Raw genomic sequence first — 24,793 nt, forward strand, 5'->3', positions numbered from 1 at the left:
TTTTTGTGATAGCCATAGCCAGGTTTTTTTTATAGGCTTGTTAAAAACTCTTATATGCACATTCCTTATGTGCTGTACACTCTCCACTCTCACATCCTTCAGATCTCCACTGAGGGGAATAATACTTGGGCTCTGTGAATTGGGATCCTGCTGTCTCCCTGACTGATCGTTGCCACAGTTAGAGGCCACACCATATCTACTGTGGTCAAGTGATACCACGTCATGGGCAGCCAAACAAGCCTAAGGATTTCAGAGGATTTCAGGCTGCGAAATTTTCTTCTCATTCTCAATTTTGCCCAAATGGCAAGTGATATTTGCGAACACCCTTCACTAGGTCTCTCCTCTCCTCTGAACCATATCCTTACAGCTGAATGGATGATTCCAGTTCACTGGCAACTCTGTAAACTGGTGACCCAATTGATTGGTTTGTTCTTCTGCTTTTTGACACCAGATTGTTCATAGAAGCTTTCTTTTCTTAAGGTTAAATCAGCAAAACAGAACAAGCAAACTGCTGTTTTCACCACTTTCAAGACAGTATTGATCTCTGTCCCCTTCTTTTTACATTCTTTGCAATGGTAACTGAATTGGAACTATGACTTATCGAACCGGAGAGACAGAACTTCATTTCCTGAATGATATCCCCATCATCTGTTTTCATTGCATTCTTATTCGCAAGTTTTGGTGCATAATGCTGACCTGTCTAATTTATTCTTGACCTTGAATATATGCTTCCATTCCAATTTTTGCTAACATATAATGCTCTTCAGATACCTGGAGGAACATAATATGGGCTTCTTCCAAAACTACCTTTCATGTGGGTTTTGACATAAGTCCCTTATATGTTGTTTCATTGAACTAAATACCCACTGGCAGGAGGAAGATGTCAATATAGTTTCATTTTGGTTAAATGATTTAACAAAGCAACTTAAATGCCTCTCCTGAAAGACCTCAGCTTGACACAGGCATATAGATCATTCTGGAGTGGGGCGGGGAGTGTAGGAAGAAAAAACAAGAGTATCTGCAATGGCAAAAGGGAGAGATGCCTCTCCTAGGAATTCTTGTAGCACCTGGCATGCTATTGGAACCACCACGAACAAAGTGGTTTCCTTGACTACATGAAAACCACGTGAAGATTTGAATTTCTGAAGAAGCATCAAGTTATTGGTGGGGGATGGGGGGAGAGGAGGCTGCTCAGCAATGATGAATTAATTATGCAGCTGCCAGAGGTGCCTTCATTTGCATGTTAGTCTGGAGACACAACTTTTCATTTCCATCCAATGACCAATTGCTCATTTTCATCCTGAGTTTTCACGGACATGTATGCAAAGTGGAGTTGTAGCTGTTAATGTGTTGACTCTATTAAGAAGCGGAGAACTTCCCAAGCAATTAGGATCCACATCAGCAAATACTCCCAATAGAAAGCAGTCAAGTTAAATAATGGTTTGATGTTTTCATTCAATTCGTGGAATCAAAAGAAAGCCTTTCATCATAGCATCACCATTCATCATCCCACGTGTATTCACCATGTCATACCACCATTAATCATACCGGAGAGCCATGTAGCCATTGAAGATTCAAAGGCAGCAGCAGCACTCCCCATTGGTTAAGCTTTGCAGATGCAGATGTGGCTCCTCCTCAGAGCACTGATCAAACCCAGCCAATCAGGATGGAATGGGGCAGATGGGTAGATGTATGGATGGATGGATACAGATTAAATGAACAAACACAGATAAGAAAAAAAGTCATGGAGCATATATTACATTAGAAAATGTGCATCATGCAGCATGCAGAGAAAATGAGAAAGGTAGGAAAGCAGGGGAAAGAATCTCTGCTTGTGGTTTGCTGAGACTATGGTCAGAAGGGGAAAATTATGAGGATTTTAGCCACATTCCCTGACAGGCTGAGTTTCATGGACTGAATTCAGTCAACAGTTGTCATTTAAGCTTTTACTAAGTTACAGAGGCTTTTGATGGGCTGGCTCACAAACTACCATTATGACACAGGAAATGATTTACACCTGTCAAAATGCATCCTGTTCACAAGTCAGAAACAACCTTTATTGGAGTGCATGGTTTTAGCCAAACAGATATTCTAATAGATGTGATAACATATTTTAACTAATATTATCACACCATACTATCAAATATATAAAAACCATCCAAGCAAGTAAGGAGTAAATATGTACATTTAAAATTTATCTTTTACAGGCAATAGTTTGTAATTTCAAAAAATCCATTTATCAAAGTGTGGCACCTTTGGCTCGGCCTGTGACCCTAGTTGCTTGGGAGATGGGAAAGAGAGAGGGGCTGGACATGGTGGCCTGCACTGAAACCCCCACAATGACTGCAAGCCAGCATAGGCATGTTAGGCTCAGCCATGGGCTTCCAAAGGGAGCAAGACACCACCCTAAACATAACTAGTGAAAACCAAGGGTGCAGATATGGCTCAATAGTATCACTCCACCCTAACAGCCCTGAAACTCTGCGTTCAAACCCCAGTGCTGCTCACCAAAAAATCTATCAGAACTTTGGTCTTTACTATGAAATATATGTGATGGATATTTTACATGTAGGCAGGTAAATTACATCATAGTAATTTATAATGTAATTATACTGTGGAAAAAATTAAGTTTAAGGGATAATGACTGCTCTCCCTGTTGGAGGAACTTTAAAAAACTACATTTGACTTCAACAACTTTGGGAGGTATTTGTATGTGTATTAACACATATTTTTGAATTAAAAAATCCTTAAAAAGGAAATTATAAAGCCGGGCACTGGTGGTTCACACCTGTAATCCTAGCTACTCAGGAGGCTGAGGTCTGAGGATCATGGTTCAAAGCCAGCCCAGGAAGGGAAAGTCAGTGAGACTCATCACCGATTAATAACAGAAAAAAACAGAAGTGGTGCTGTAGCTCAAGTGGTAGAGTGCTAGCCTTGAGAAAAAGGGAACTTAGGGATAGAGCCCAGGCCCAGAGTTCAAAGCCCAGGACTGGAGAGAGAAAGAAAGAAAGAAAGAGAGAGAGAGAGAGAAAGAAAGAAAGAAAGAAAGGGAGAAACAAAGAGAGAAAGAAAGAGAGAGAAAGAGAAAGAAAGAGAGAGAAAGAGAAAGAAAGAAAGAAAAAAAGAAAAAGAAAGAAAGAGAAAGAAAGAGAGAGAAAGAGAAAGAAAGAAAGAAAAAAAGAAAAAGAAAGAAAGGAAGAAAGAAAGAAAAAGAAATTATGATTTGTTGCATTTAACTTTTTGTGTTAGTATCAGTTTAAATAAATCCCTTAAAGTTAAATTTACAGGGGTAAGGCATTACATGGAAGCATTTATTTGATTGTTGTTGTTGTTGTTAAAGTGGTACTTACTGTTCGAAGCTAAGATTCCAAATATCATGGTAGCATTTCTTCTCACAATTTTGTCCTCATGGGTGAGGAGTTTGGTTAAGGGTTCCACGGCTCCAAGTTCAAGAAGGGTGGCTTTATTCTCCTCACCTGACATCACAGATAAAATAAAACCATACACACATACCATCAATGCCGTGAGCAATGTGCTTGGTACCATTCCAATTTCTATTGGCATTTGCTCTCCTTTCTTTTTTTTAAATTTTGAATGAGCATAGAAGTTCATTAGCATCAATCCCTAAAAACAACACACTAGAAACCAAATGTAATTGTTTTGCATTACTAGTTTACTTTTCTGTAATAGTATTAGGATGATTTTCTGTAATATATTAGGAAGAATTTTCTGTAATAATATCAGGAATAAAAATAATCCCATAAGGAAATGCACTGAAGTGATTAATTGTGGAGACAAGTATTCCCAAAGGTCTGAATCTCCAGACAACTGGGGGGTGGGGGTGGGGAGGGCATGTACCTGCTTCCTTCCTCAGAGTGCACATGCCCAGGGCTCTGAAGCCTCTCCTTGGCAAGCTCTGGGTGATGATACTGTACTCAAGCTATGATGAGAAGTTCCATACTAACCATTTGTTTCAATGCTCATGACCACTGTGCAGATTAGCATTACTTACCCTCTTCCCAAAGGCAAAGAAAGGGAGGCCTAGAAAGGCAAGACAGCTCAAGGTGTGCCATCAGAAATCTATTGTCACAGATGGGGAAATTCATACCCTATTAAGATCTGCAACTCATGTGCCGGTGGATATGTCGCTAACAAGGTCTGGCAGTTGGGAGGATAATCTTCTGTTGGCTTTGTCTTGCAGGCAGAGATATATCTCTCCTGGTGTGGAGGGGAGCAGATGGTGGGGAGAATGATGGTAACGGTGCACGTGGAGTCAGCCATGATCCACAGCAGCTGATTTGCTTGATCCACTCATCTGTTGTAGGGAATTGGGGTGGTTTCCACTGCTTGTCTATCAGGAATAGTGCCTGGGTGTGCAAGTACCTTTACTGTCCTGACTTGTGGCATCGCTGGGTTGGTTGTAGGGTAGTTCTATGTGGAGATTTTGAAGAATCTCCAAACTGCCTCCTAGAGTGATTGAACTAGTTCACATTCCTACCAGCATGTAAAAGGGTTCCTTTCCCCCTACATCCCCACCCAGATTTGTTGTTCATATTCTTGATACAGGCCAATCTTAGTGGGATCTTAAGCATTTTCTCATGTGTTTATTGTCCATCCTTGCATCTCCTGAGAAGTTTCTTATTTAGTTCCTTTGTGCATTATTAATTTGGGTTATTTTTTAAGGGGTGTTAGTTTCTTGAGTACCTTAGGCTGGGCTTCTGAGAATGGTTGAGTCGTTTGAGTTCCGTGCATCCAGCTTTTTCTGGAAGTTTCCCCTGTTATATTTTGTTCTTTCAAGACTGGGATTAGTGCTGTGTGTGGTGATCCATGCCTGTAATCCCAGCACTCAGGAGGCAGAAGTAGGAGCATGAGAGTTCAAGGTCACCTTGTGCTACAAGGTGAGACCAGATTCAGGCGTTTCACTTCTTAGCCACTTGGTTCTGTGGCTTTGGGCCTAGGTTGGCACACAACGTGGCAAGAATATTTGGTAACGAAGAACTGTTCACTTCAAGGCACCCAAGAAAGTGGGGAGGAGAGAGAAAGAAGGAAAGGGGAAAGAGAGAGAGAAGGGAAAAGGACAGGGAAAGAGAAAAATCCATTTTCCCTCCTTGTTCCTCTGCTTCTAATCATTTTCTCTTAGGATGAACCAGAGGGCTCAGGTATTGGTATATGTGCTGTTCCAGGGTTTTCCCTGATGCTTGCAAAGTCAGCTTAATTTCATGTTCAGTTTGCACCAAGTCAGCCTTCCAATCCCCCTTTGTAATCTTGTCACCATACCCAGGTCTGTTTTAGGTCTCTACAAGTAAGACTGAGTCTAGTTGTATTTTAGAAACAGGTCATCTGTCTCTGAAGAGTGTTATGTCAAGCTGCAGAGTCTACAATAATGATCAGATCCTGAAGCTGTCACCAGACTATGAAAACATAGACTGCAGATCAAAATTAAAGTACAAAAGTTTAACTCGTGTAACATTCAAGCATGTGTACTTTAAGGAATGGGTCATATTCTGAGAAGGTGGTTCTTAAAACAAGATCATACATCTTCAACCTGGAGTTTTCTTTGAGAATATGAAAACTAGCCATTTTAATTTTCATAACAGATATAGAGCAGGATATTCATCTTTTCTTGAATGACTTTGGGAATTAGAAATGAGTTGGTATAGTTCAACTAAGTTGTAAAATTTGTTGAGATTCAATTTGTTCTTGATATGTATGTTATACCTGTTTAAATTCCTGTAAGTTCCATAGTGTTGTTACTTCCCCCCACCCTTTTTTTTTTTTTTTTGCTGGTCGTGTGACCTGAACTCTGGGCCTAGGCTCTGCCCCTCAGCTCTTCAGCTGAAGGCTAGCACTCTACCACTTGAGCCACAGTGCCACTTCTGGCTTAGGTGGTGCTGAGGAATCAAACCCAGGGCATCATGTATGCAAGGCAAGCGCTCTACCACTGAGCCACCTTCCCATCCTGCTACTCTCATTCTTAATGTTAATAATTTGTCTTCTCTTTTGTATGTGTTTTAATTTTTAATTGTTATTTTTATTTTGTTTTCTTCTCTACCTATCATTTAAAATGTTATTTACTTCCTAGTTATGGTTATCCCTGAATACTGTGTTATTGATTTGTAATTCAGTTCCACTGTGTTATAAGAATATATTTTTAAATTATTTGGCAACCTTTAATGTTTACTTAGGCTTGTTTTATGGCATAGAATATACTCTATTTTAAGTAAATATTCTGGATGCCCTTGAAAAAGATTGTGCACTATACTTCCTGGAATGTTTTACAAAAGTTGGTTAGGTTAAACTCATTGATATCAATGGTCAAGTCTTATATTCTTAAAGATTTATCATCTACTTATGCTTTTATTTTGGAAAGAAGAGTACTGAAATCCCCAGCTCTATTTGTGAGCATGTATTTCTCCTTTCATTACTAGCTTTATTTATTTTGACAGTATGATATTAGATTAATAGTTATATTGAGAATTTAAACAACCTCTTGATACAATGACCTTCTTTATCTCTGTTTACTATTCTGCTATTACCATATACACTCCAGATTTGTTTTGGTTACTGCTTACAAAGCTTTCTTCACTCTTTTTTATTTTTGTTTCTGTATTCTGTGTGCACTTTTGAAGACAGAATATAGTTTGGTCTTGCTTATTATCTAGTATAACAGTTTCTCCTTGTCTACTGAAGGACACAAAACATTAAAATTATTATTTTTTAATTTTATTTTTTTTGCCAGTCCTGGAGCTTGAACTCAGAGTCTGGATGCTGTTCTTGAGCCTTTTTGTGCTCAAGGCCAGTGCTTTACCATTTGAACTACAGTGCCACTTATGACTTTTTCTGAATAGTTTGTTGGAGATAAGAGTCTCATAAACTTTCCTGCACAGACTGGCTTTGAACCACAATCCTCAGATTTCAGCCTCCTGAGTAGCTAGGATTACAGGCATGAGTCACTGGCTCTCAGCTTGTTAAATTATTTTATATGTCTCAGTCCTCATTTTCTTTTGCATCTTTGCCTTTTGGATAAATTGAATATTATTTCCTTTGTTATTTTAATTGGCATTATTCTTATTTTTTTCCTAATTCTATTGGATGCATTATGGTGTATATACAGCTTTAATTGATCAATCTACTTTTAAGTAGGCTTATACCACTTTACATATAATCCAAGAACCTGTAGTGGTGTGGTTGCATTTTTACCTCTCTACTTTGTAACTCATTCATTTTGCTTAGATGTATTCTTCATAATTTACAATATATGATTAGTATTTTCATTTAAAATAACAAATTTGCTCTTCAAGTGACTGGAACAACAAGAACAATTGTATATGCTATCATTTCTGGCAGTCTATATTCTTTGGTGTATATTCACATTTCCTTCTATGGAAGGACTTCTTTTATCATAACTAGAGTTGTGGATCTGCTGATAATAAATCACTTCAGCTTTGTATGTCTGAAAAAAAATCTTATTTCACCTACTTTTTTTGGTGCCAGTTCTGTGGCTTGAACTCAGAGCCTGAGAGCTCCAGAATTTATTATTATTATTTTATTGTGAAAATACCATACAGAGGGGTTACAATTACACGGCAAGGTAATGAGTACATTTCTTATCAAGCATTGTTGCCTCTTCCTTTGTTTCCCTTTTCCATCCCTTCCCATCTTCCCTCCCCCCCACTATCCCCCCCAGAATATTTTTGCTCAGGGCTAGTGTTATACTCTTTAAGGAGCTCCATTTCTTTTTTCAAAATTCATTGGAGATAGGAATCTCATAAACTTTACTGCCTGGGCTGGCTTTGAACCATGGTCCTAATATCTCAAGCCTCCTGAGTAGCTAAGATTACAGGCGTGAGCCACCAGTGCTTAGGTTGAAATTTAAAATTTTTTAAATGATGCTCCAATGACTTTTTGCTTGTCTTGTTTCTGATAACAAATCACCTTGCTTACCATTTGCTTTATGTTGAGATTTTTCCCTTGGTTTCCTATTTCCACTGCTGCTTTTAGTGTTGTCTCTTTATCCCAGTGTTCAGCAATTAAATTATCATATACTTTGGTTTGATCTATGTCATATTCTTTATGTCTTGGGTTTTTATAAACTTCTTAGAACTATAAATCTAGGGATTTTATCCGATTTGGGGAAGTCTTGGCTATTATTTTTTTGGGGGGGGGGGTGTATACTTGAACTCAAGGCCTCATACTGTCTCTTGGCTTTTATATTCATGGCAGGCACTCAACCGCTTAAGCCATGCTTCCAGTCTGGCATTTTCCTGGTAAATTAGAGATGCAGCCTTGCTGATTTTTCTGTTTAAGTTGGCTTAAGGAGATCTTCCAGTTTGATTTTCCAGTTCTCAGCCTGCTGAACAGGTAGGATGACAAGTGTGAGCCACCAACATCTAGCTTGAATACTTTTTCCTTATCTCTCTTTTTCAGAGATGCCAGTTACATATATGTGGGATATCTGTTCAGATCGTTTTCACCCTGTGCCTCATTTTGGATAGGTACTTATCCTCTTCCTCTTCCTCCCTCCCCCCCCTCCCCTTTTTCCTTCCTTGCATTGCTGAGGTTTGAACACAAGGCCTCACATTCTGCTAGGCAGATGTTCTACCACCTTAGTCATATCCTCATTCTTTGTGTATTATTATTTTTATTGTAAATAAGGTCTGAATTTTTGTTGGGTAACCTGGACTGAAATCTTCCTATTTATGCTTTTGTGTAGCTGGGATGATAGGCATGTGCCACCATGTCCAGCTTGGAGAGTTTTTCTATAGCCCAACTCATTACTATGTCCTTCTGCAATGTGTAACCTGCAGCTAATCCATTCTCCAAGTCCTCTGTGTCTTAGACACTGAAGTCTTCATCTCCAGTAATCTATGTCTTTTACTTACTCTTTGAACATATGGAATACAGCTGTAGTTAATCTCATAATGTCTTTTTCTGGTGGTTTTAATATCTGGGTTGGTTCTGATTTAATGATTAATGTATGTTTTTATTGTGGGCTATTTTTAAAAGTTCCTGCCACTTTTCAAACTCAGTAATGTATTGGATATAAGATATTGTGAATGTTATGTTTTTAGTAATAGATATTTCTGTATTCTCAAAATTTAGGAGCATAATTAAGTTACTTGGGAACAATGTGATCCTTTCAGATTTTGTAGTCCCAGAATGGTTCTCAATCTAGGACTCAAATTTGCTAAAACTAATGCAAGAGAGATTGTTCTGTATATTCTACGCAATTCTCCATGACTGATGAGGCCTTTCAGTGTGGCTGATGGGAACAGGTGTTACTTCTCGTTCTGCATGAGCACCAGGCCCTGTTACCTCTTATTCTTCATAGACAACTCTGTCTAAGTAGTTCCCTCCTGAGTACTTGCTGCTCCGTAGAATGAGATCCTTTATAGACTTCCTGAGTTCTCTCTGCTTTCAGCTCATTCCCCTCCTTTTCTACCCTTGGAAAATTCTAGTTGTTTTTGTTTCCTTGGACTCTCAGTTCTGTCTCCCCAATTTGAAAACTCTACCAGGTTACTCTTTTCTCTCTTGGGGCCTGGAAACTGGGGGCGATCACAGGGACTTCTTTTCTTTCCCGTCTCTCAGTGACACCATCTTTCCTAATCTGCTATTCAGTATCTTGCCAGCTGTTGTATATTTTGTCTGCTTTCTTGGTTGATTCATGCAGTAGAGTAAATAAATCTGGTCCTTCATTCCATCTTGACCAGAAGGAAAAGTTCTGTAACTCGATTATTATTATTATTTTTTTTTTTACAAAATACTGCTAGCAAAAAAAAAAATTCATTTTTGTTCTGATTGCACATGAAATGAAAACCTTTTTAGGACTTCATGTCACAAGAGGAGATGACACACGATTCAGTCCTCGGGACAGCTGGGTAGCAGATGACGCATGCTGCCACAGATGTGTAACCCAACACCCCCTTGACATTTGACCCAGAATGCCACACACCCCTCTCATGAACCACACCTTCCAGAACCCCTCAGGTTTTTCTGTGAATTCCCCATGATGACCAGGGTCAGCCCTGACAGATGAGAACCGCAGTAAGGTGTGATCTCTTCTTTTCTCTTCCAAGTTCCAAAACAAGGCTTTAAGTATAATTTCTTTAAAAATCAAATTATGCTCAGTTTAGTCTCGTGAATTTTGTTAAAAAATACTGTTGCATTAAACTCTTCAAATAGTCTCAGTTAAAATATCATACATACAAAGTCCAATTTCATCATCATTTGGGATGAACTGAAATATAACCATCTAAGCTGGGCACCAGCGACTCATGCCTGTTATCCTAGCTAGTCCTCAGATCTGAGGATTGCAGTTTGAAGCCAGCCTGAGAAGAAACAGCACCCAGGCCCTGAGTTCAAACTCCATAACCAACAAAAAATAAAAATAAAAAATAACCATCTAGTATGTTTGTAATATTTCTCTGAATTAGCATTTCAGTAGAATCGGATGTATATTTATAATTTTAAAACAGCCTTTTTATGATAACTACTGTGTTTAGAAAATTTAAAGGGATAATGCAGAAAGTTTCCATATACTCCAGACCCAATAACCCATTAATAGGGTACATTCTTTTTTTTTTTTTAATTTAATTTAATTTTATTTGTGAACATACTGTACAGAGGAGTTACAGTTACATGGGCAGGATAATGCGTACATTTCTTACCAAGCATTGCAGCCTCCTCCTTTGTTTATCCTTCACATCCCTTCCCAGCCTCCCCCCTCCCCCCCTAATCCCAATCCTTCTCCTTCCCCCCCCCCCCGCCCCCCCCCCCCCCCCCCCCGCACCAACGTTGTAAAGCTCCTTTTGGACATGACAACTTGTACTTCTCATTGTTGCAACAGGTCCACCTGTATCCTTAAACAACTGGTTTTTCCCCATCTCCTCCACAAGTTATACTGACATCAAATATAGTGAAAGCAGGGGTTATACTGTGGAGGAGGGACATACAAAGCAACAAAGAGATAATCTTATAAATGTGTTAGAAACACATGCATGAAAGAAAAAAAACATTAAAATACACATCTAAGGGTTCATTTTCCTGACATCACATTATCTGACCTTTTCCGCTTGACTCATACATATACTAGATATTACAAATAAGGGAAACCATGGGGCCTACGTTTCTTTGGGCCTGGCTTACTTCACTTAATATAATTTTTTCCAAGTTTTTCCATTTCCTAACAAATGGGGCAATGTCATTCTTTCTGATGGAGGCATAGAATTCCATTGTGTATATATACCACATTTTCTTGATCCATTCATCTACTGAGGGGCATCTGGGTTGGTTCCATATCTTAGCTATGGTAAATAATGCTGCAATAAACATAGTTGTGCTGGTAGCTTTAGTGTGGTCTTGTTTGTAAACATTAGGGTAAATGCCCAAAAGTGGGATTGCTGGGTCATAGGGGAGTTCTATGTGAAGTCTTTTGAGGAACCTCCATACTGCTTTCCAAAGTGGTTGAACAAGTTTACATTCCCACCAACAATGAAGTAAGGTTCCTTTCTGTCCACATCCCCTCCAGCATCTGTTGTTGTTAGAGTTCTTGATTTTTGCCGTTCTAACTGGAGTGAGGTGATATCTCAATGTTGTTTTGATTTGCATTTCTTTTATGGCTAGGGATGTTGAACATTTCTTCATGTGTCTATTGGCCATCCTTCTTTCTTCTTCAGAGAAGCTTCTCTTTAAGTCTTTCGCCCACTTACTTATTGGGCAGTTGTTTCTTTGAGGATTTGTTGTTGGGTGGTTTAATTTTTTGAGTTCCAAGTATATTTTAGATATGAGACCCTTGTCCGTTGTTTGGCTAGTAAAGATCTTCTCCCAGTCCGTGGGCTTTCTATTGATCTTGCTAGCTATGTCATTTGCCCTGCAGAAGCTCTGCAACCTTATACAATCCCATTTGTCCAACCTTTCTTTGATTTATTGTGTTTCCGGGTCTCTATTCAGAAAATTTCGGCCTGAGCCAAGGAGACCCAGGGTTTCTTTAATAGGGTACATTCTTAATTGTCTGGTATGGGTACATTATTATTAGCTAAAGACCATCCTCACTTAGGTTTCTTTGGTTTTTACCTAATTTCATCTTTCTGTTCCAGATTCCTAACTGGTTCCCATACCAGTTAATTGTTGTGTCTCCTTAGCAATTCTTGATGGCCACAACACTTGTAAGAAAGTATATGTCCCTTATTTTTAAAAATCATGATGAAACTAGGGTTACAACATTTTTGGAGGGGAGGAATGACAACAATAAAAGGACTATTTTTGTGCCACCATATCAAGGACACATATCATCAGTCTGATTTGTCCTGTTGATGTTGTCTTTGATCTCTTATCTGGGGTAATGTGTGTCATGCTTTGTCATGTTGATACAGTTACAAAGTGCAGTCTACACCTAGAAAGTTATAGCTCAGCTATCTGAAGCAGAGTATTTGCCTAAAGTACATGGAGTCCTTCTCTGTGGAAGATGTGGCTTTTCTCTTTCACTCACTCATTTCGTCACTTACTTACACTGAGACTGTATGGGCTCATAGATATTATTTTATACTTTGGGTATCATCATTATTTTGATGTTCAAATTATTCCAACTTTGACCACTGGGGGATTTTTTTAACTCCTGTGACATTTGCCAGTTTTAAAAGTACAGTGATGTGTTCTAAATGGCTATTCTGCCCCAGTGATTAACTGACTCTTTAGGTGCATAGGGAGACACAGTATGTTCAGGTGATGAATTAGATGATATTCTGTTTGTCTGAAAGAATTCATTTGATCAAAAATAAGTTAAATACTGGTAAGAAGAGTACACAGTGTGTAGTTAATATTTTAAGGAACCTAGTGAAATAGAAAGATAAATAGAAGGATTCCAAACCTTTTAAAGCAAACTTATAAATGGCTTCACATGCTTTAGCCAAAATTTCTTCTTCTGGAGAATTAAGCATTAACACTACAGTTGCTGCTTTTTTGCTTTCAATTGTTAATGGATCAAACTGAAATGCAAAAAGAAAAATATCAGGTTCACATATGAACTTGCACAATCCTATCAAAGTAGATGATATTTGACAACTCAAAGAGATTATCATCTTGCAAAGATGAAGTAACTAAGAAGGGCTGCTGTAAAGTTCCTGTTTGTAAAAAAGAAAATCACCGATAGCCAAATGATCATCATGGAGTCTTAGAATTCATGGGGTTAGATGGGGAGAGAAAAATGTGCTTGAATCAGACAGATCTAGTTTCTCAATGTAGTCATGTTGTTACTTAAGTTCCTAGGGTTCCAATGTCCTTTTCTGTGTTATGGGGATAACAAAGATGAATTAGAGAGTATCATATAAAGCACTTAATACCTGGACATCACAGATGCTTAGTCACCTCACCAGAATCCTATTTACATGTGATGTTCTGACAATCTCAATAAACACTATTTCCATTCCAACCTCTAGATTCATGGGGTTACATATATGAAACAACAAAAACACAGTAAAAACAGGCATATAACAAAATGTGAAATTGGGTGAAATCTGGGACAGAGAAAATGGTACTACAAGCATAATGAAAATGTGTAGGACTAGAATATGACTGGTGTTCTACCATGAGTCTGGGGGAATTCACGTGTAGCTGAAATGAACAGTAACAAACTCACAACTCCTAGGCATTTATTGTGTTCAAGGAGAAAATTGATTATTACACTATTTCCTTTCATTACCAGAGACTCATGGAGGAATGAACTCTGCTTATATTAAATGGAAAACTAATTGGATTCTGGGTTGGAAATGTGGCTTAGTGGTACAGTGTTAGCCTAGCATGCATGAAGCCCTGGATTCCATTCCTCAGTGACACATAAACAGAAAAAGCCAGAAGTAGAGCTGTGGCTTAAGTGAGAAAGTGCTAACCTTGAGCAAAAGAAGCTCAGGGACAGTGCCCAGGCCCTGAGTTCAAGCCCCACTAGCAAAAAAAAATTTTTTAATAAAAATATTAGATTCTAAAGTTTTAGCTGATTCTTTGTGTTAGCTTTTCTATGTACATCTTATTTTACTTGGGGATATGGAAATTAATATTTAGTGTTAGGCTGGAGATGGAAAGATAGATGACTCTAAGGAAACAATAACCTGAGATTGGAAAAATGAAAAGGAAAGGTGACAGCAGTAAATAATGATCTAAAAGGACACTTCCAGAATAAATACTCAACATAGAGGAGACATGGAGGCTGGATTTCAGGACACCATCTTCCAGCATTGTTATGGAACTACTGTCAGTCGTCTATATGCGAACTCGTAAGAGTTAGGAAAGTCATGCTTGCCCTTCAGCCTCTCAAAACTCTTTTGAGAGAGACATATCTGCACTAAGTCTGTCATACACTCTGGGCTGGTGGCACTCATGCATATCCAGTGGCACCGGCCAGTGAGAAACCCAGCACATAGCAGGACCAGGAGCAATGGCGGGTGTTGACTGCTATACCTACCAGAAGAGCCTGACTTCTGGGGATCCACAGAATTTGAATTGGAGAATTCCCAGAAGTACTTGGGGCTTAAGAACCATCTTATTTAGGTGTTAAAAGATAGCGTCAGAATGTCCAAGAACCTCACATAATCAGTTATACATGTGGCTCGCCTAGCACAGCTTTTCATCTGACACATGAATGAATTTGATTATATGATCTTTTCCAGATAGGAAGTTCTTAGATTCTATGAAGTGCAAAACCCATATGGCAGAGACAATGAATTCTGTGACAAACAGGGGGCGGTTAATTTGAGCCGGGTTAAAGGGAGAAAAGTCCATAACGGTGGTGGGATTTTTAGATATGATGGGAGAGTGGATAAAATGGTGTTTGTAGAGAGAAAGGAGGATATTGAATCAAGTAAAAACACAAGGAAGGGCTTGAATGGGAATAAACACTGTACTCACATTGAATAAAATACTGGTTGGACTAAACTGAAAATATACTATAGGAAACAGAACAAATGTGAATAAGGAAAAGAGGCGGTCTTAGCCAAAAGCCAATCCTCCCTGCTACTAATTCTTCATTGAAGCTAAGCAGAAGGTCCAGAGAAAAAGAATTATTGTTCTCTAAGTTTATATCTGGCAAGATTACAAAGATATGTTCACACACATATTTAAAAGTTTATCAACCATACATCCAGGCAAATTTTCCAGCAATTAGGGAAAATCTAATTTTGATCAATGTAGTTGACCAATAAGTATAATAATAATGTAAAATTTGGGGCTGGGAAGGTGACTCAATGGTACAGTGCTTGCCTTGCATGAACGAGGCCCTGGGTTCGATTCCTCAGCACCACATAAGCAGAAAAAAAAAGCCAGAAGTGGCACTGTGGCTCAAGTGGTAGAGCGCTAGCCTTGAGCTGAAGAGCTGAGGGACAGTGCCCAGGCCAAGAGTTCAGGCCCCATGACTGGACACACACACACACACAAAAAGTAAAATTTAACATTTTGAAGATGTGCCAGTAATAGGGCTTGAACTCAAGGCCTGGGCACTGACTGACCATTGGCTTGTTTGTGTTGGTGCTCTACCACCTGAGCCATGCCTCTACTTCTGGCTTGATAGTGGTTAATGGGAGATAAGAGTCTCATAACTTTCTTGTCTGGGCTGGTTTCAATTCATGATTTTCAAATCTCAGCCTCCTGAGTAGCTAGGATTATAGGCATAAGCCACATGCCTGCCTCATAATATTCTTAAGAAAGGATTCCTGAAATAATCTTGGCGTGCTGTAAGGGAGAAAAACCCTAATAATGACGGGTGCCGGTGGCTTACACCTTTAATTCTAGCTGTAGAGGAGGCTGAAATCTGAGGATCATGGTTCAAAGCCAGCCAGGGCAGGAAAGGCTGTGAGACTCTTATACCCAATTAAACACCAAAAAGCCAGAAGGAGAACTGTGGCTCAAGTGATAGAATGCTAGCCTTGAACACAAAAACTCAGGTACAGAACCCAGGCCCTGAATTCAAGTGAAAAAAAAAAAACCACACATATCAAAACCCCACCCCTAATAGGCACAGGAAGGAACTTCCTGAACAGAGTCCCAGGGTCACAACAAGTTGGAGAGAGACTCGACAAATGGGACTACCTTAAAATAAAAAGCTTCTGCACAGCTAAATCTATCGCAACTAAGCTAGAAAGACAACCAACTAATTGGGAAAAAATATTTACCAGCAATATATCAGACAAGGGGTTAACATCCTGTATATACAGGGAACTCAAGAAACTAATCCCTCCCAAACCTAACAAACCAATTACTAAATGGGCAAGGGAACTAAAGAGGGACTTCTCAAATGAAGAAATAAAAATGGCAAAGAAACACATGAGGAAATGTTCATCATCCCTGGTGGTGAAGGAAATGCAAATAAAGACAACCCTGAGATACCACCTTACCCCAGTCAGAATGTCCCACATCCACAAATCAGCCAACGACAAATGCTGGAGGGGATGTGGAGAAAGAGGAACCCTATTACACTGCTGGTGGGAATGTACACTTATACAACCACTTTGGAAAGCAGTCTGGAGGGTCCTTAGAAAGCTAAAGATTGACCTCCCTTACGACCCAGTCATACCACTTCTAGGCATCTACCCTGAACAACAGGAACCAATATACAAGGACACGTGCACCTCCATGTTTATTGCAGCACTGTTCGCAATAGCTAGGATATGGAAACAACCTAGGTGCCCCACCACAGATGAATGGATCCAAAAATTGTGGTATCTATACACAATGGAATATTATGCAGCCATTAGAAATGACAAAATAATGGCATTTGCAGGGAAATGGATGGAGCTAGAAGGAATCATGTTGAGCGAGGTAAGCCAAGAACGAAGAGACAAACGGTACATGGTCTCCCTCATAAGTGGATGCTAAATCCAAAAGGTTAGTGATACGACAAAACTAACAGGACTTAAGAAACAAAGAACTCCCGCTCATCTGGTTGAACCACTACTAAATATCCTCATGCTGCTGATCACAAATATGGTATATAACATGTGAACACTGTTATATATTACAGACTGTGGTAGACAATTTGCTCCAGGGAAGTTAGAATGAACTTGTGACTTTGAAATTATGTAATCATTTAATCACAATCAAAAAAAAAAAAAAAGAACCTCGGGGAAGGGAGGGAGGGAGGGGATGGTAGGGGGAAAACAATGGAGGGGGTAACAATGTTCAAGAGGAAGTGTACTCATAACCTCACTCATGTAACTGTAACCCTCTGTATAGTAGCTTTACAATAAAAAAATAAAAAAAAAAAAAAAAAAAAAAAAAAACAAAACCCCACCCCCAACAAAGACCCTAATAATTAATTGGAAACAAAATTCTAGATTTTTTCCTCCAATGATATAAAGAGGACATACTTTTGGTTTAAAAGAAATATTGTCTATCTTTTACTTTATATAGAAAAATGCAGGTTAAAATATTTGTCTCTATTAGGCTACAGGTAATTAATAAAGCTTCAGATTATAGAAGAAAAGTTAACTAAGGATATTGCTCAATTTTGAAAAAATAAAATAGAAAAGAAATAAAACATGAAAGTATGGCAAAATGTCTCCAAAATTTAAAACGATAGAAAAAATGTTAATGATCAAAATAAACATCAAAAGGATAGTTAAATCTTATAAAGATATCAGATTGGATTAACAGGCAAAATTTACTGTTTTTGTGTTGTTAAATATCTCTTTCTAGAATATTGATTCAAATTTTTTCTGAGATGGATGACATATCCAATATATCTAAAGATTTCTTCAAACTCTTTCCCCAAACCTCCTCACCCCCTCCATGAAGAGTAATCATTATTGTGACTTTTTAAATTATCAATTACTTTTTCTTGTTCTTGGGTTCCTTATGAATGGAACCAAACAGCATTTAACTCTTTCCTGTCTGGCTTATCTCAGCACAATACTTTTGATACTCATTCACAGCTTTGCTCATAAAACTAAATCATGTTTTTATGCATTCATATTCCATTGCAGCTAGGGTTTTTGCTTTTGCCAGTTCAACTCAATCAGGAATAAAACTACAATGAATATTCTTGCATGTGACTTTTTGTGGATGTAAACATTTACTTCTTTTGGCTATATTCCTTAGAATGGAGTTATGATTTACAGGGCTAAATATTTATTTGCCTTTCAGAGATATTGTAGAACACTTTTCTAAAATATTTTGAAACTCAATTTACACCAACTAAAAGGAGAGGTCCAGTGAATCTACAGCTTCACCAAGAGGTGGTGTCTTTTTGGATAATATTTAAAAGTACTTCACAGTCATTGTAGTTACAGAAATGCCCAGCTACTGATGGCTACTACCACCTCCTAGTCAGAGCAGAAGTGTTGTTATTACTTTGAAAGTTCCTTCTACCTCTTTCTCTAATTCTTGAATCAATAGGGCCCATTGATCATTCATTGCAGATGGAAACTCCGGTAATTGCCAATTCACAGACTCAAATCAACCCACATTTGCACATTTCCTTCTATCATTTCAGAGAAAATGTTCTTCCTATCGGCTACAGTCTAGGATTTGTAAATTGTTTAAAATTTTTGGATTTTTAATCTGTTCACTTAAACTCATTTCATTCCATGAACAATTATTCAGCCCTTAATATGTGCTAGACAGTAATAGTAGCATTATTAGACAAGATAATAGTCTCCTATTCTCCCACAATGTGTACATTCTCCCTTCATTTATTTATTTATTTTTGTCAGTCCTGGGGCCTGAACTCTGAGCCTGGGCGCTGTCCCTCAGCTCTTCAGCTCAAGGCTAGCACTCTACCACTTGAGCCACAGGGCCACTTCTGGCTTTTTCTGCTTATGTGGTGCTGAGGGATCAAACCCAGGACCTCATTCATGCAAGGCAAGCAATCTACCACTGAGCCACCTTCCCAGCCCTGGATCTTATTTTTTAACCTTTTTTGTTGTTGTTGTTGTTGGTCGTGGGGCCTGAACTGTGGGCCTGGGTGCTGTCCCTCAGCTCTTCAGCTCAAGGCTAGCGCTCCACCACTTGAGCCAAGCACCACTTCCCTGGATTTTATTTTTTAAGACATAAATCTGATGTCACTACTCATCTCCTTGCCAGCTTCCAATGGATTCTCCTTTTTGTACATTAGGAAAAAAAATTGAGCATAACCCAAAGGCCCTAACTTCATAACCTTCCTCCTGGTTCCTTATTTCTGACTCTGCAGCCATGCCAGCATTTTTTACATTCCTGCAACACACAAAGTAAGGCCTGTTTCTGTGTTTAGGTTAGGGTGCTTCCCTCAGGTATGTGCGTAGCGTACTCCTCCTTTCATTTAAGTCTTTTAAAAATGAACCCCTCGCCCATGTGTGAGGTCTCTCTTGACCTACTGTCCACAGTAGCCCTATTGCTCTCCATTTCTATATCCTGTCTTATTTTTCTTCATTACTTTTCTCACTAACTTGAATTATATTATTTGTGAACTGTGTTCCTCATCGTAAGACATGTTGCCTTGGAGCTTGAACTTGTCTCTGTGTTGAGGCTCAAGATGTTGAACAATTGCATATGGTATGCACTCAATACTTGGCCTAGTAGTGAATGAATTTCTTAAGTTAAAGGACCCTGAAATTACTTTTCTATCATCACTATCTAGAATAGTACTCGAAATTTAGAAGTACTCCATAAATATACAGGGGTGTCTTACTTTTTAATGATGCTGCTAGGAATACAGAACCTCACTCTTTTTAGACACAGACTCTACCACTTCAACCATGTTGTATGAGAATTCAGTCATGAGAAACAGACCACATTTTGAGAGGTGTAATTGGGAGTCTTTATTAGAAAGCTGGTGATTGCAGGTGGCCTCCTGTCACAAAGACCTGCAGCCCCTTGACTAAAACTGAGCCATGACAGTAGTAAAGCAAAAAAGAGCAGAAAAACAATACCAACAAACCAGATCAACTCCAATGGAGGGGTGAAGTAGGACACCATAGCAATTGGAGGAGAGCCAGGAGGCAGGAGACAAGAGGTATGGCGTCCTGGCACCTGAGCTAGTCTGGGCCTAAACAGCGTCAGAGGCAGTGGGGAGGGCCATAGAGAGTCTCACAAGGACTGACAAGTCCAGTAACCTATCTTCCAAATCGCCACCCCTGCCTCTAGGAATTCAGGCACGCCCATCACCTGGGGGTGGAATTTCCCTGCCTCTACTAGAAAGATAAAATAATACCAGTTAAACCCAACTCTCTATTATCCACATAGCCAAGATGGTGTGGGTTAGACCCAGTATGCTTATTTCAGCCACACGTCCAGCCCTCTAAAGGAATATCTTAAAGTACCCTAGAAATGTTTTTTTTTTTTTAATGCTTGTGAACTTAAAAGAACCTTAACTGTACTGTCAGAAAAGCTAAATCTGAAATTCACAGAGCTTCAAAAGGCATATTCTCCTGTTGAAATTATGCACAAAAAAATCTAGGGTCCATATGTGTGGAGAAAGAAACTACATTTTCCATACTACCTTCATAAGGCCCCCTGACTGCACAAGATCCCCTGAGATTGGTAGGAAGTCTCTTAATTGCTTCAGGCAGTTTTCTAACATTCTAGCTGGATACCTTCTCCAGCTACCACAAATTCAGAACATATATATATTATATATATATATATATATATATATATAATATATATGTACTTGAGTATATATCTACATATATACATAGATAATCTATATATTTAAATATATTTTAGATACCTACATACATTATAAATATAATTCTTCTATACAAATACATTATATGAATACATTTATAGTTTATATACATTATTCAAAACAAATATATTATATGAATACATTTAGATATAGTTTATATACATTACGATTTCCACAATTCTCAAAGGAATAAAGAACATAAAATACATTTAAACAAAAACTATAGTACGTATCATTTAATGTCTTAATGGTTTAGAAAATGCTCTGGTCCTTTGCCACATTTTTCAGACATCATGATGGCAAAGAAAATACAGGTTATGAGAAGCAGAAAGGGAAGTTACAACCTAAAGAGTTGTATTCCTGTAAAAATACCAATGTTTGGCAAAGAGTGGAGACACTTGGCATGACATTTGTTTCTCCTACTGTGCCTACAGCATTATAGTAATTTTTTATTTAAAAAGGCACTGAGAATGAAATGATAGCTATAACAGAATGCCACCTGACTAAATAAATAATGCTGTGCTGTAATTACATATCCCTTCTGCTTCTCTATGAGGAAGTTGCGGTTACCAGAAAGCTTGTTGCGATATGATAATTTCACACTCTGTACAAAAATAAATGACGACCTGAAATTAGTTATAAAGAAATAATTTGACAGAAAAGAAAGGCATTTTGGCAAAGCCCTGACTTTTATGCCTGGACAGTTGGAGAGACTTATAGAGATATTTTTATATCTCTGTTCAGGAAATAAGACTGTCAAGACTGGTGCTCTGTCCAGTAAAATTCAATGGTGGACATGTTCTGATTCTGTACTGTCAAATCTGGCATTCACAGGCCACATGTAGCTCTTGAGCACTTAAAATATACCAGATGTGGAGGAACTGAAGGATGTGTGTGTGTGTGTGTGTGTGTGTATGTGTGTGTGTGTGTGTATGTGTGTGTGTGTGCTAGCGCTGCGGCTCAGACTTGGGGCCTAGGCTTTGTCCCTTAGTTTTTCACTCTACCACTTGAGCCACATATTCACTTCTAGCATTTTGGTGGTTGGTAGGAGATAAAGAGTCTGATGGACTTTCCTGCCCACTCTGGGTTTAAACCAGGATCCTCAGACCTCAGCCTTCTGATTAGCTAGGGTTATGGGTCGAAGCTCCAGTGCCCTGTGGTATTGAGTTTTTGATCTCCTTTTAGTTGTGAATTTTAACTGTAATAAATTAAACTTAAATAGCCATGCATGGCTAATAGCTACTGTACTCAAACGCCAGATCTAAAAAGTATTCAGTTGAGCTCAGTGAAAACAGATAAATCAGGAGAGTGACTTTTATAGTGGTACTAAGCATAATAAAAGGCGCTTTTGATTTCTATTGGAATGTGTTTACCACATCAGTGCTCTCAGATCACGAGGATCCAATTACGCAGCAAAGAGAGACAAACAGGAGAAAGCGGACTGTATTTCTCTAATATGAAACTTTGGTGGAGAATGCTTATAGACATACATCTGCTAACCTGCTTAAAGATTAAAATGAATGTAGCTAATCTGTCTTGTCGCTACAGCCTGAATCAGAGTAGTGTACTTATAGGGCAAAGTAGAGCAGCTTGGTAACAACCATACAGCTTTATATATTATTTGTGAAATGATATACTCCTTTGTGTTACTAATTCATGATGATTTTATTTGTGATGAGGGAGAAAGAGGGAAAAATGAGTCCCTCCGATCATTGGTGTGTGTGTGTGTGTGTCTGTGTGTGTGTGTGATGTATTTTGTTTTTGTTTTAAAATAGCACTGCTATCTGTCACAAATTACGGAGATGTGGAGAAAACAAGCACCAGAAGACATGTCGCACAGAAAGGAAGTAGACTAGAATCCACAGAAGGAGCACGTTCCACTATTTCCTGTTGCGCTGATTCAATTATCACCATGCTTAGTTGCCAGAACAATTCCATGGGAGGATAAAGTGCTGAGCGCTATTCACCCAAGTGTTATATCACCTGGTACTTACTCATTGAGATTTGGGGACCAGGTCAGAGATGTGGAAAATTCAGATGCTGTAAATTTAGCCAGCAAAGCACAACGGCCACAAAAACATTAACAAGACAGTTGCCATGCTTGCAAACTCACAGGCCTGATCAAATCATGGTGGTTGTACTCCAGGCCTCTGGGGCTTTTGGTTTCTAGCTGGTCTCCTACAGCTGATATTATGGCCTTCTTGGACAGTTCATCCAAACTCCTTCAAGTCTGTAGAATGATAAACAGCTCCCTCAACTACAGCCGTGTGTGTGTGTGTGTGTGTGTGTGTGTGTGCGTACGCCAAAACCAGAGCTCAAAGTCAGGGCCTTGTGCTCTCACTTGGCTTTTTCTACTCATACTACACCTCTGCTTCAGCTTTTTGGTGGTTAATTGGAGATAAGAGTCTCTCAGACTTTTCTGATTAGGGCGGCTTTGGAGATCCTCAGATCTCAGCTTCCTAAATAGCTAGGATTACAAATGTGAGTCATCAGCACACGGCTAACTATATCCTTAATGTCATCATTTGCCATATTTTTTACCGAGTGCTAGGCACTATCGTTAAAGATCTTACTCATATCTCTTACTCGCTTAATTCCAATTTTAGTCTGCATGTGTTTGTTGCCAAGTACTATATTCATGAGTTCACTTTTTGCTAAGAAGATTCCAACAGTTTTTTTTTTGGTCAGGAAAATTTTTTTAAAAAATGGATCAATGCAAAGCTAGGATATGCTGATTAAAGAGGAGGATCCGCCACCCTGTAGGAGTATGAACCAAGAAAAGAAGCTAGAATGATGAAATAGCTCTCCCAAATCACCATGGCTACATCTGTGAGGCCTTCCTAGAGGAGGGCAGACAGGTGCTCCTGTAGCTTCTCTACTAAAGTACCATATATCTGTGTGGTATTCAGGGTGTGTGTGTGTGTGTGTGTGTGTGTGTGTGTGTGTGTGTGTGTGTGTGTGTGAAGCAGAGTTCACAGGATTCCCACACTATTAGATCTTACTTATCCAATGAGTGCTGAGTGGTAGGCCCTGAGAACTTCATGTTAATTCGAGTTTTGTTCATACAACAATCTTAGGTAAGAGATAAAGAAAAACCAAAATATTTTGGCTAAGTTCGGCAACTTGGCCAAAGTAACCTAGTTCATGAGTGGATTTATGGACAAAGCTTTTGGTCTTAACCACTGCACCCTATTTTGCAGGGGAAGTTTCTACAGTAGAGGCAAAATTCTGCAAACATTAAAATGCTCTAAGTTTGTGTATCATGGATTATTTTCTGCTCGCATTCTAGCTGAAGGAAGTCACATTGAATATGTTTCAGAGTGTTTCTAAATGGAAAGTTGTCCAAGGTCATTTTTCACCTTTAACATAATTATTTTTTTCAGTAATTGCTTAAAGACAACAGATGCGTGCAATCCTAGCTAGGCAGAAGGCACAGGAAGGCAAATTGAGATCCCAGGTCTGCCAAGGCAAAAAGCGAGACTCTATTCGAGAAATAACCTAAAATAAAGAAAAAAAGCTGGAGGCCTGGCTCCAGTGGTACAGTGCCTTCCTTGTAAGTGTGCAGCCCTGAGTAAAGCTTTAGTATACAGAGTGAGAGAGAGACAGAGAGAGAGAGAGAGAGAGAGAGAGAGAGAGAGAGAGAGAGAGAGAGAGAGAGAGAGAATGGGAAATACCTTACTTAGCTTTGGAATAGAAAGATCCAGTAACCTCAGGCTTCCATTCATAAAACAGGAAAATACAGGACTTCTTACATCAAAGGTCACCATCAGATACTCCGGACACATGTCTCAGAGCATTACTTCTTGTTACTTTGGAAAATTCGCTTTGTTGAATCCCATTATGAGAGACTGGCGAATGTAGATGCGAAGTATTTAAAAAGAACAAATCCAAACTATTTACTCATTAACTTGGCTATACACGTGCCATCCACATACTGGAAAAGCTAATCATTACATTCTAATTGTGCTAATTACATAATGACAGTGTTGTACATGTTTGTTTATATCCTATTAGAATTCTCTGACTAATCTTATCATTAGTCACACTTTGGACTTCTGCCACCCTGTGTTCTTGCATATACTGGTACATGCCAAACCCTTTGAACAATTTATTTTTCAAACTGATGGTTGAAGTGCCACTAGTATTCAA

At 38.8% G+C, this 24,793-nt stretch overlaps 1 protein-coding gene across 1 annotated transcript in view; it reads right to left on the bottom strand.

The window, feature by feature from the left end:
• The window catches only part of Armc3 (armadillo repeat containing 3), an 81,038-nt gene extending 56,609 nt beyond the window's left edge, over positions 1 to 24,429 (bottom strand). The window contains exons 1-4 of the mRNA XM_042686203.1: positions 24,319 to 24,429; positions 21,177 to 21,248; positions 12,866 to 12,983; positions 3,351 to 3,476 (exon numbers count right to left, since the gene is read on the bottom strand). Coding sequence (XP_042542137.1) covers positions 3,351 to 3,476; positions 12,866 to 12,983; positions 21,177 to 21,248; positions 24,319 to 24,429 — 427 coding nt within the window. The remainder of the gene's footprint in view (positions 1 to 3,350; positions 3,477 to 12,865; positions 12,984 to 21,176; positions 21,249 to 24,318) is intronic.
• Between the last annotated feature and the right edge of the window lie 364 nt (positions 24,430 to 24,793).

The sequence above is a fragment of the Dipodomys spectabilis genome, unplaced genomic scaffold, assembly GCF_019054845.1.
Source record: "Dipodomys spectabilis isolate Male_0828 unplaced genomic scaffold, ASM1905484v1 ptg000096l, whole genome shotgun sequence".
In the NCBI taxonomy this organism is placed as follows: domain Eukaryota; kingdom Metazoa; phylum Chordata; class Mammalia; order Rodentia; family Heteromyidae; genus Dipodomys; species Dipodomys spectabilis.